This window comes from Lepidochelys kempii, chromosome 3 (genome assembly GCF_965140285.1).
Source record: "Lepidochelys kempii isolate rLepKem1 chromosome 3, rLepKem1.hap1, whole genome shotgun sequence".
Taxonomy (NCBI): domain Eukaryota; kingdom Metazoa; phylum Chordata; order Testudines; family Cheloniidae; genus Lepidochelys; species Lepidochelys kempii.
Window position 1 is genome coordinate 41,353,687 of NC_136382.1, and position 12,840 is coordinate 41,366,526.

The following is a 12,840-nucleotide window of genomic DNA, read 5'->3' on the forward strand; positions in this document are numbered from 1 at the left end:
AGCCTAGCTCCATCCTCTTTGGAATCCCCCTTCAGGTAGTTGAAGGCTGCTGTCAAATCCCCCCTCACTCTTCTCTTCTGCAGACTAAATAACCCCAGTTCCCTCAGCCTCTCCTAGTAAGTCATGTGCCCCAGCTCCCTAATCATTTTTGTTGCCCTCCGCTGGACTCTCTCCAATTTGTCCACATCCCTTCTGTAGTTGGGGAACCAAAACTGGACACAATACTCCAGGCGTGGCCTCACCAGTGCCGAATAGATGGGAATAATCACTTCCCTCGATCTGCAGGCAATGCTTCTACTAATACAGCCCAATATGCCTTTGGCCTTCTTGGCAACAAGGGCACACTGTTGACTCATATCCAGCTTTTCGTCCACTGTAATCCCCAGGTCCTTTTCTGCAGAACTGCTTCTTAACCAGTCGGTCTCCAGCCCGTAGCAGTGTATGGGATTCTTCCTTCCTAAGTGCAGGACTCTGCACTTGTCCTTGTTGAACGTCATCAGATTTCTTTTCGCCCAATCCTCCAATTTGTCTAGGTCACGCTGGACCCTATCCCTACCCTCCAGCGTATCTACCTCGCCCCCCAGCTTAGTGTCATCTGCGAATTTGCTGAGGGTGCAATTAATCCCATCATCCAAATAATTAATAAAGATCTTGAACAAAACCGGCCCCAGGACCAACCCCTGGGGCACTTTGCTTGATACCGGCTGCCAGCTAGACATCGAGTCCACTGTGAATAAACATAGAAGCATTTTATTGTCCTGACATAAATTTGCCTAAAAATTTATTTTCTAATAGGAAAACACAAGGGAATTGCTTGTATATGTTTGTAATAACAATGGGCAAGTATCTAAATAGCCCATACTGTTATTCAAAAGGGCCTATAAGACATCTGTATAATTTAGCATAAGGAGGGAGGTTTTTGTGTATCTTGACCTGTACACTTCATTTCCTTGCTTTGGGATGATCAGTAACTAACTGATGAAGACAAGTTGTAAATTCTGATTTCCAGAAAAAGGTTTTTCCTGTTTATAAATTTAAAACTATCTTTGCTGAGGTAACCTACAAATGTAAAAGGAAAGACAGTCTCAACCTCTTTCATTCGTACTTCTTTACGTGTTCAGGTTAAAACTATCCCATAATATGTCTTGACTACTGGTGCCAACTCATTTTTCTGTTTGTGCTTCAGAGCTGCTGCAGATGTCACAGATCAATTGTCAGTGTGGAACCAATCTGTCATTTTTGCTTTGTATGTGCCTCTGTGTTCAACAGCAAGATTGTTGCACAGCGTATTGAAAATGGCCAGCGATTAAACACCAAAATCATTCATGCAAAATAGGGAAATAAAAAACTCACATCAAATTTTGCATGTTTCACAATATATTGGGCATTTTCTGTGTTATCCAAGAATGCTGTTTTACATTGAAAATAAGCTTTTACGTAAACACGGAATCGGGGCATTTCTAAGGAAGCTTGGGCATGCCTCTGCTCAACTCGCACTATGTATTCAGTGGCCGCACTGACTTGCTCCAGGCCTCCTCACACTTGTGTGTGAATTGTTCCACTGAAGGGCAGGATTTCGGAGCTAATAGAACATTATAGGGAAAAACTGAGTTAAGCAGAGATTGAAAAGACTGGAATTGTTTATGTTAGAAAGGAAACAAATAAAAGGAGGCTTGATAATAGTGTACAAAATAGTGAATGGTAAAGAGCAGGTAGACTGAGAGCTTCTGTTCTCCCCAAGTCAGAACATAAGAACAAGGGGGAAATTTAATGAAATTAAAAGGTGGCAAATTCAAAATTGAGAAAAGGAAATATTTTTTTACACAACATGCAATTAGAACTCATTGCCACAGGGGACTCTGGAACTCATTGCCGCAGGGGACTCTGGAACTCATTGCCACAGGGGACTCTGGAACTCATTGCCGCAGGGGACTCTGGAACTCATTGCCGCAGGGGATCACTGAGGCAAGGAACTTTGCAAGATTCAGAAGGAATTGGACACTTTTATAGATAAGAATATCCAGAGGCATAATAGTTAATGCTGAGAAAAGTTTTGGAAGGGATACTAACCCTGATGCTTCAGGTTTTAGCAAATCTATAAATATTAGAGATCAAGATGAGGCCTAATGTAGGGGACAGCTCCCACATCTGCCTACTGCAGGGTTCTTTTGCCCCCATCACCTTCTATTTAGTTATCACTTAGCTAAGCAATACATTTTGTGTTCATTTAGAGCAAAATCCTGCTCATCTTGTTCATACAAATAATCCCATTGGCTTCACTGGAACTACTTAAGTGATTAAACCACTGGGATTGGCCCTTTAATCTTTCCCAATAAATCAGCCCCTCCAGTATTTTAACAATTTTTGTTAGTGCCTCCAAGTTTCTATTTCTCTCTGGCAGTAAAGCAGCCCTTATAGAACACAGATCCAGGTGTGCTCTCACCAGCTGTGTAGCTATGGATTTTAACTTCCCTGCCTAATGATCTGATCTCTGTGTAGGGTTGCCAGGCATCCAGTTTTCAACCGTTCTAGTTGAAAAGGGACCCTGGCGGCACCAGTTGGCACTGCAGACCGGGCCATTAAAAGTCAATGCAGTGGGGGCCGGGGTCTAAGGCAGGCTCACTGCCTGCCCTAGCTCTGCATGGCTCCCAGAAGTGGCCGCCAGGTCCCTGCAGCCCCTAGATGCATGGGCGACCAGGGAAGTTCTGCAGCTCCCATTGGCCAGGAACTGCCCATCCATCTAGGGGCTGCAGGGACCTGGCTGCCGCTTCTCAGGAGCTGCGGTAAGCGCCGCCAGGACCGTGCACCCCGAACCCTCTCCTGCACCCCAACCCCTTGCCCCAGACTGGAGTCCCCTCCTTCACCCTAAACCCCTCATCCCTGCTCCACCCCAGAGTCTACACCCCCAGCCGGAGCCCACAGCCCCTCCTGAACCCCAAACCCCTCATCCCTAGCAGAGAGCCTGCACCCCCAGCCGGAGTCCTCACCCCTGTCCCACACCCCAACCCCCTGCCCCAGCCCAGTGAAAGTGAGTGAGGGTGGTGGAGAGAGCGCGACGGTGGGAGGTGGGGCCTTGGAGATGAGGCAGGGCTTCAGAGAAGGGGCGGGGCAAGGGTGTTCGTTTTTGTGCGATTAGAAAGTTGGAAACCCTGTCTCTGTGTCTGCAACCTGGAAATTCATTGGACTTTTTTGCTGCTATGTCTCACTGTAAATATATATTAAGATTGCTTATGTGCTTAGATCTTTTTTCATCATTACCTCTTTCCTGGTTTCTCCCTCTCATTGCACATCTAGGGGTGCAGGGGGGGTAAATTATGACGCAAATGCTTTCCAGTGTTTTGCAGAAATAAGTCATAAAATGTATTTGTAAGACAGCTCACTCAGCAGAAGGCCAAAAGCAATATTAAGTTCACAGAAGTAACTCTTAAATCTTACCCCCAAAAAGTAATATTCAAACAACCACACTAATTCTTCTAAGAGAGGACCTTTAGACAAGCTAGATAGAAATTAAGCTAACAGTGGAAATATATTGAACAAGTTCAATATTTACATTGGTTAGGTAGAAATGGGACCTATTGCCTGTATATTAGGATTATGCTTGCCCATGAGGTTTCACTGTCACATTCACCATATGCTTCATTGCTCACTGCTGTTCTCTGGGATGAAGACAGCTGGTGAAATAAAATAAATTAGTTATAACACAGATAACCTGTCTTAGTTTAATCTCCTTATCTGGATTTCACCCACTTCATTTCATCCCAGTAGCCCTATTTCTAATGCTTTCCAGCACTGTGACCACCTGCATCTACCTTTTCTAGCACCATCATTAATTTGAGCTATAGTTTAAGCTTTGCAGATACTATCATAATTTTCAAATACTGTGGTCATCTCCATCTCTGAGAGGACAACTATATTCTGAAAAGCTGCCCTCTTACTTGGCATTTGAAAAGTGTTTTTGTTTTGTTTTTAGTTGGTTTTGTCTTCTCAACCAGTAGTTACAAATCTGATAGGAGATAAGTTTGGTGATGGAACAGCACAACCATGCTTTAAAAAAATGCATCAACTCTCAGAATCTGGACTGTCTCTTCAGTCTCATTTTCTCAAATAAACTCTTTTATTAAAGTCTGTTCTTATTATAGTCTATTCTGATTTTTATGAATAGTTGCCCTAGTGTTTACAGACAAGGATGGCTTAAGGGAAATTGATGAGACAGGCATTCCATTGTTTTAAGGAGAAGTGAAAATATTCATAGTTGATTAAAATTATAAATCAAGATATTTGTAATTATTGATTAAAGATAAATGTTTTATGTTTTTCTAGATCGTTCAGTGTTGTTTCAGTATTCCTGAACAGCCATTTCGGTCCGGTAACCTTAATGTTTACTGTCTAGAATCTAGTTACCTGGGCATACAATCCACTAAAGAATGACCACCAGACCTAGATGGTAGCACCACACTTGGAACAGCTATGTTTTTGAGCCCCATGTTCAGATTTACACTCAGGACCCCTTCCCAGTTTTGCAGTTTCCCTTCCATGTCAAGGAAGCAAGACAAGGCAAAACCAGAATTAGGCAGAAAAATCATAATCTGATTTCTGAATAGTATGTAAGGATGTATAATGATGAACTTTCCAGTTTTATAATTCAACATTTTAAACATATTTCCTCTTTATTCAAACACTTTACACATTAACCTGTCATTTGCCCATTCCCACTCGCTATAATCAGTTTAAGATTGCTATGTCTACATGTCACCACAAGTGCCCTTTAAGTAAAGTAGCAATAGTCAGTGCAGTGACAAACAAGAACTGTTTGTCCTGTGTCTAGAATTTGGTCACCAATGTCCACTCAGCCCACCACTAATACCACAACACCTTCTGTATTTCAAACATTTGATGGTCTGGTCTGTGAGGTCTTTGACATCTCTTGAATCTGATGGCACTATCTATTGACCCTGTTCCTTTAAACTTCTTTAACTCAAAGGCAAGAGCCTCCTCAAATTTCCACCAGAATTGGAGCAGTTTAAATAAGTGGTAGGTTCAAACTGGGCTCCTACTGAAGGGTTTTCTTCCCCAGTACTCACTCTTTTTCTTATTTCATCTGTGATTACCAATGATAAAAAGAAAATGGAAGAATGGCGGTTTTCTCCTGGCTCTACTTTCCCTATGTGGTAACCCTCTCATTCTTGCTCAGCAGAAGTTACAATGGCTAGCAGCTTCTTAGCCAGCCCCTCCTCTCTCTAACTGTAACATAGACCTCATACTAGCTGGAAAAAACTGGATCGTCCTATTTCTTCGCTTATCATGTGACCTCTCTACAGCGGGAGGCACTCTTTGCCTGAGGCCCTGGCTTACCTGGGTCACCTTTACGAAATCCTGCAAAACGCAAAGCCTTGCTGTTAATAGTAGATTTATTAGGCTGTATCTGCACTCACAAGTTGTGCCGCTAACTACATTGGTATAGTTAAAGTAGTACAACTCCGCTCATGTGGGCACAAGTATATCAGTGTAAAAGTGCCATAGCTATTCCTGTATGGGAAGGGGAGTAAGTTATACTGCTATAAGGCACTATTGTATCCATATAATTGCATCCACCCTAGGAGTTGTACTGGTCTAACTATTTCAGTAACAAATCACTCCTCTACCAAAACAGTACGAACTGGTGAATGGACCTGTCGCTAGTGCAGCCCCTTTCGAGTCAGGTGGGTTGGATTTAAAAATTCAGATTGTTTATGGTATGATAGTGATCACAAAATAAATAAAGTGTTTTCTACCACTCTGCAAACTGTTATTTTTCTGTTCCCTGAAATACCAAAAAGCAAGAGATTTCTCCTGGTCGGGATTCTCCCTTTTTTAGTCTCTCCTGGATGCACCTGATGCTTTGTCAAACTCTCTACTGTGTGATGGGATTAGAGTCAAACCAGAAGCAAACCTGATTCATCCTGTTGATATTAGTTCTCTGTCCCTCTGATGTGTAGCCCGTTCTTTCAGCATCAATTTCATCCTACTTTTTAGATCTGTACTTTTGCTGGTTCTGTCTATTTCAAAATAGTACCCTTCAATATACTCTCACTGCATTTAAAATTTACTACAAGAATAGGGATAAAATGTCACTGTAGATTAAAGTATTTTAGTCTGTTTTGGTTTTAAAGGTCATTCTTAGCCTTTGCATTTTAGAAACATTTGTATGTACAGAATTTCCTGCTTGACTAATATTTGTAGCTTGTTTTAATCATATATATTTTAATCCTTATTCCCATTTAAGTAGTCATATTATTGTCAGATAGTAAATCTATATCCAACAGTAAACCTAAAATTAGTATTAAAAAGATCAAAAGTGTAATGAGCTGCTGCTCAGTGGAAGAGTCTGTCGAAGAATTTCTTGTTTCAATATATTGCTGTCATTTTCTTAAATCCCCACTGAATCAGTGAAGAGTCCAGAGTTCAAATGATTACATAAGGTGAAAAAATCATCCCTCATTCCTGTTATCAGCTTTATCCCATGCAGAACCAACCCATGGGCACTAACGGGTGCAAATCTGAACATCACTCTCAGTACTCAGACACACACACACAAATCCGTGCTAACTCCTTTCATCTTCACTGTAATCAAGGGTTCTTATTTTAGTATGAGGAGCGTTTTCAATCCTTGCTTCCCTGATGAAATAAAATAAACCTGTTGCTATGGATACCCATCTTAGGATGAGAAAGAGTTTGTGCTGATAGCGAGCTTTGCAGATGAACACTATTTTGCAATTGTCTTTGGTTTTTAAGTAGCATAGTCTCTGTTTTACATTTTTCTCCAATAAAGCACAATATTGCCATTAACAAATTAATCTTGATTTCTTTTTTTCTTTATTCCTTCTGTAGCTGTAACTTATACAAGTTACAAAAAAACGCCACCACCGGTACCCCCACGTACCACTTCCAAGCCACTCATCTCAATTACAGCACAGAGCAGCACAGAATCCACCCAGGATGCATATCATGATAGCCGGACTCAGAGGATTTCCCCATGGCCACAAGATGGTCGAGGGATGTACAACTCTACAGACAGTTTGGACAGTAACAAGGCCATGAATCTTGCCATGGAAACTGCCGCGGCACAGCGCCATGCTTCTGAGAGTCAAATCACTTCAGTACGAACCAGTGACAAGGCCATTTTAGTGACAAAAGCTGAGGAGTTTCTTAAGAGTCGACGGTCCTCTATAGGGATTCAGGTAGCCTATCATTAACATCTGTTCTGTGATGAATTGCTTGCCTTGGTTCTGTAAATAGCATAGAATGAGTCATTGAGCTTCACTGACTCTAATAATTTAACAAACAACCCCTGGCTGCTTAGCATTAATTGTAATTCGCATCATGGCAAAGTGGCTGTGCAATAACCTGGAAGTGAAATGAATGAATAAATCTCTAGGGAGGTTACCTGTCATTCACACTTGATATGAAATGATATTGAGGATCTACAGGTGAACAGAATGTTCATCTCCTTCACTCTATGAATTCATAGTCTTTTTTATAGAAATATGTCAGCTTTAAAATCCTGGACTGCATTTTTTCATTATCTTTCCTTTTTGACCATGGGGGATAGGTACTGATGCTGCTTCGTGTTTATTGTTTGGTTGTTTGGTTTGGGTTTTTTTTAATTATTACTTAATAATAACTTCTTCAACTCACCCAAAGCAAACCAGAACCAGGAGCTTTGTTGGGGATAAAAAGATAAAAAATGTGTCAGTATAGATGAACAGGGAATTGTAAACTGAACAGACATTATGTAGAATTAATAAGAAAGTCCTTTGAGTAAATTTGTGTGACACAAAAAATATGTTTTTGGTTACAAAATGTCTGCCAGTCTATAGAACATACTGTCACACTGTAGTTTCAGGTGAATGACATATGATGATCTAGAATGCAAATTTTAAATCATATTTCTTCTGCTGACTGGCAGACACTAGGTGCTGGTTGTCATTTAGTTATATCCCTAGCAAATGTTGATTATTAATAAATATACTGCAGGTAACCATGCAAACAGTTCAGGAACTTTTGAGGAGGGAGGAGCAGGCTCTGTGCCTGCAAACACTTAAGGCATAAACTTAACTTTAGGCATGCAAATGTTCCCATTAACTGCAGTGGGACTACTCATCTGTTTAAATTCCTCTGCCTTTCATTACACACAAAGTAATTGCCATGGGTTTTTACACCACTCCTGGAATAAGGGTACATGTGACAGTGACTGTACTGATATTGCAGCATCATTCCAGAGGACAGTGCAATGGAATCTAGTAAATCGAGACATCCCAGTGGATGGCCTGTAGTCCCCATTAAGAGGCAAGCCCATTAAGTGGATCTACTGTTCTTTTTATACAGCAGTTCTTCCATTGCCATTAGGCTTAAATATGTTCCCTGAAAAAATACTGATTAACCAACCAAGATGAAGAACTTTCGTAACTGACATCACAGTATGATAACATTTTGGTGTTACACAGCTCAGGTGTTGGACGTATGAAAAGGCACAGGATTAGGGTAACATTGCCTGCTCACTTCTCAGTGTAAAGGTTCTTTGCCACAGCTGGTTATATTAAAGACTAGAATCCAATTTGACATTAGCAGCAAAATACTCAGGTATCACTTTTCAAATGCTTTAGGAAGGAATTAAGTCTTGCCACTATCCATTACAGTAGTGCATCCTATGAGGTTGTTCAAAAAGGGGGCTAAGTGGATAATGATGGAAAGCTGAAAAGAGGTAATTTTGGTACTTTTAGACTTTTAACCCAGAATTCACAGTTCAAACAGGAAAGGTACGTGTGGTGGTTCTCGTCTGTTCTTGACAGCCGCTGGAACTAAAGGTATATAACAATAGTGGTGCCTCCCTTCAACTCCTGTCTTTGAACAATTAATTCAGAAGCTTTGATTACATCAGTCTCTTCCTACAGCTGATGACCAACATTTTTAGTAGGGTTCTGTTGATTCTTTGTGTGCAGTATTTTTGGTAATGTGTGCTCATAATCCCTTAATACATCCATGCAGTGATTTACACAGGCACAGTGGAATACCTGCAGCCACACAGCATTTGGTGCTTGGCTCCTAATTCTGGTTTTCAGGTTTGATCCCTGTAAATGATAAAAGCTGTTTGTGAAAGGTCAGAGTCTAAAAAGGCTGAAGCACAATATTTTCAGAAGTGCAGATACCTCCTGGGCATCTTTTGGAGGATTTTGTATATAAGATTAAAGTTACAAAATTATCCCAGGACACAATATATTTGTACTGGTGATTTCTCCAGTAGGTTCCAAATGTTACATCTGTGTGAAAAATATTCATTGGCAACATTTCTTAGCAGAAAATACATTTTGTCATATTCCCGTTGCTTTGTTTGCTATGAATAATAAAGCAGAGTAGAATAATTTTATTTCAAAATACAGAAAAAATTTAGTTCCTGCCTCAGAAATAAGACTAAACTACTTCAGTTACGTTAGCCTTCTGCATCAAAGCACCTAAGATAAGGATGGTTTTTTTTACATATTACCTTGATAGACTGCATTATTAGCTTTCTCATTAGAATGCAATGCAGTGCTGTTATGTTGCATCTGAATATATTTGCATTAATAAATTTTGCATCTTCCAGGATGGATAATTAGTGCATTATTAATGTTGCACTGATTTAACAAATTGGTGTGAAAATGACTGCTATTACGGTTCTAGACAATATGAGACCGTCTGAAACATAAGGCAGTCTGCTACTATGAAAGTCTTGCTACCATACAGGCTGTGAAGATGATAGATTACTAACATTAACACCAATCTAGCAATGCTGCTGCATGTGGAACTGTGGAGTTCCTGTATGTGGAACAGCTACCGAGCCTGGCCCTTTATATGAAAAAGAAACATTTTCTGTCCTTAATCCTGGACCATTCAAGCCAGGGAGTTTTGTCATTGACTTCAATAGCCCTCTATTCCCAAAGATGGGCAAACTGTAAAATGTTAAACTTGGGTTAAAATTTAGACACTGTTCTATTACATTGATTGCAGTTAAATCTGCAGTTTTGTCATTGCTGTAGTGAGAGTCATGAAAGTCCCAGAAAGTCATGGGAGCACAAGAAAGCACTTTGATATAAAAACAAACCCAATGTATGCCAAGACCAAATCATGATTACATTATTGGAGAAAGTTGTGATAGGTAGTATAGAAAAATGGACTCTTTTCCCTTCATTTGTCATGTACAGGGACCCTTCAAAACGGGTAATTTGTATTTATTTTTTGCAGGACCCTCTCTATAGTAATTGTTACAAATCCAAAACCTATTTTGCTTTAGTCTGCACTAAAAATGTTAATGGTGACCGGATACTCAACATAATTAATATTAACAACAAGGGGGAAGGAATGCAAGCCAAAATAGGAAGGGAATGGGCTAAAGATTATGTAGATAAGTTGGATGTATTCAAGTCAGCAGGGCCTGATGAAATTCATCCTAGGATACTTAAGGAAGTAGATGAAGCAATCTCGAAACTGTTGGCATTTATATTTGGGAACTCCTGGAGGGTGGGTGAAGTCCCAGAGGACTGGGCAGAGGTGACATGGGGGGGGGTACCACACAGGGTCATATGCCCTCCCAGATTTGCTGCTTTGCTTGTACTGAGCATGCTCACATGGACTGTTGAAGCTGCTGCTCTTACTCTGCGCTCCCACTATCAGCAGGTACGGGTCATCTGGGACTGGGGAAGAGGACAGTACTGGAGACAGTACCTGTCTTTAAAGAAGGGGAACAAAAAGAACCTGATGAATTATGGAACAGTCATTTTAACTTTGATACCTGGAAAGATAATGGAACAAATTATTAAGCAACGAGTTAGTAAGCACCTGGAGGATAATAGGATTATAAGGAATAGTCAGCATGGACTTGTCAAGAACAAATCATGCCAAACCAGCTAGTTTCCTTCTTTGACAGGGTTACTGGCCTAGTGAATGGGGGGAAGCAGTAGATGTGATATATCTTGTTTTTGGTAAGGCTCTTGACACTCTCCGGCATGACATTCTCATAAGCAAACTAGGGAAATACGACATAGGTGAAAGTACTGTAAGGTAGGTGCAAAACTGGTTGAAAGACTGTACTCACAGACCAGTTATCAATGGTTTGCTCTTAATCTGAGAGGATGTATCTAGTGGGGTCATGCGGGGATCTGTCCTGGGTCTGGTACTATTCACCATCCTCATTAATGACTTGGATAATGGAGTGGATAGTATGCTTTTAAAATTTTCAGATTGCCCCAAGATGGGAAGGTTACAAGCACGTTGGAGGACAGCACCTGTCAGGGATGGTCTGTGTATACTTAATCCTGCTTCATCACAGGGAAATGACCTAGATGACCTCTTGAGGTCATTTCCAGCCCTACATTTCTATGATGTTATGCCAATCCACTGTATGATTGCTGTAATATGAAGCTTCATGGGCTGCAGTGGTACAATTAGTCTCAGCTGTACTCCATGAGTTTTTTACATTATGACACGATGTAACTGAATACGTGCCTTGGATGAAAGGCGAAGTGGATTCCACTATTTTTGTATATATTGAATGGAAAACATTAGAGATTATTAGAAATTTCTTGTTTTATTTTTCTCCTTTCTCTCATAGTAGCATTCTGTGAGACAAGAACCTATCAAGTGCCACTTTCCTGAGTCACAGTCACGATACAGGCATTTAATTAGAAGACCCTACTGTGGTATCAACCTTTCTTGGGCAACTCTAAAATGCAGATTTCTGCAGCACTACCTTAAGAGCAAGAGTTGCATTCATGGCACCTCCCAAGTGGTAATGTTTGTACCTATGCCCTTGCTTTACTTTTTAAACAGGTATAGCAAACAGTCCTCTAAATGCAGCCTTGTCACCATGGAGGTGAGCAAATTCAAAAAGTAATTGTAGATGGAGAATCATCATCCAGTGAGGGTGTTTCTGTTGGAGGCACATCAAGATCTGTTCTTGGTCAAGTGCTGTTCAATATTGTTATCCATGATCTGGGAGGAAACATAAAATTGTTGCTATTAAAGTTTGTGGATGAGACAAAAATTGGTGGAGTGGCAAATAACGATAAGGCCAGGTCACTTCTACAGAGCTATCTGTATTGCATGATAAGCTTGAACAACATGCAGTTTACTACAGCTAAATCCAAGGTCATACTCCAGGAGCTAAGAATGTTGGTCACGCGCAGAAGCTGGGGAACTGTACTTTGGAAAGAAGTGACTCAAAAAAGGAGTTAGGGCTGTGGTGAACGACCAGCTGAGCATGAGCTGCATTAGTCTGATGCTAAAGACTGGTCTAAACACGATGTTGCACTATCAAGTGTGATTATTTTGTTCTTTTCTTTTTTTCCCTGAAACAGCAATACTGGCTCGAGCCCTAACATGCAGTTATGCCTGTATAAAGCACCTTTACCAGTATAACTGCATGCACGCTAGGGGGTTGTACTGCTTTAACTATACAGCTATACTTAAAGCAGCACAACTTTTGTGTGTAGACGCATCCTAAGACAGCAAATACAAACCTTGGCTGTATAAGCGGGGGGATATTTACTAGAAGTAGGGAGGCATTACTGCCTCTGTATATTCATTAGGAGACCACTACTGGAATACTAATGTCCACACTTTTAAAAAGATGTAAACAAATTGGAAAGGGTTCAGAAAAGATCTACACGAATTAGTGGAGGTCTGGAAAATCTGCCTTATAACAAAAGACTTATGAAGTTTAGTCGACGTAGTTTATTCAAGTAGAGCTTTAATGGTGACTTAATCATGGTCTGTAAGTTCCTACATGGAGAGAAGGTTTCTGATAGCAGAGGGCTCTTCAGTCTAGCA

The 12,840-nt window shown here is 40.7% G+C and overlaps 1 protein-coding gene across 1 annotated transcript in view; it reads left to right on the forward strand.

The window, feature by feature from the left end:
- The window catches only part of DLGAP2 (DLG associated protein 2), a 695,707-nt gene that overhangs the window by 657,736 nt on the left and 25,131 nt on the right, over positions 1–12,840 (forward strand). Inside the window, exon 10 of the mRNA XM_073336187.1 lies at positions 6,868–7,217. Coding sequence (XP_073192288.1) covers positions 6,868–7,217 — 350 coding nt within the window. The remainder of the gene's footprint in view (positions 1–6,867; positions 7,218–12,840) is intronic.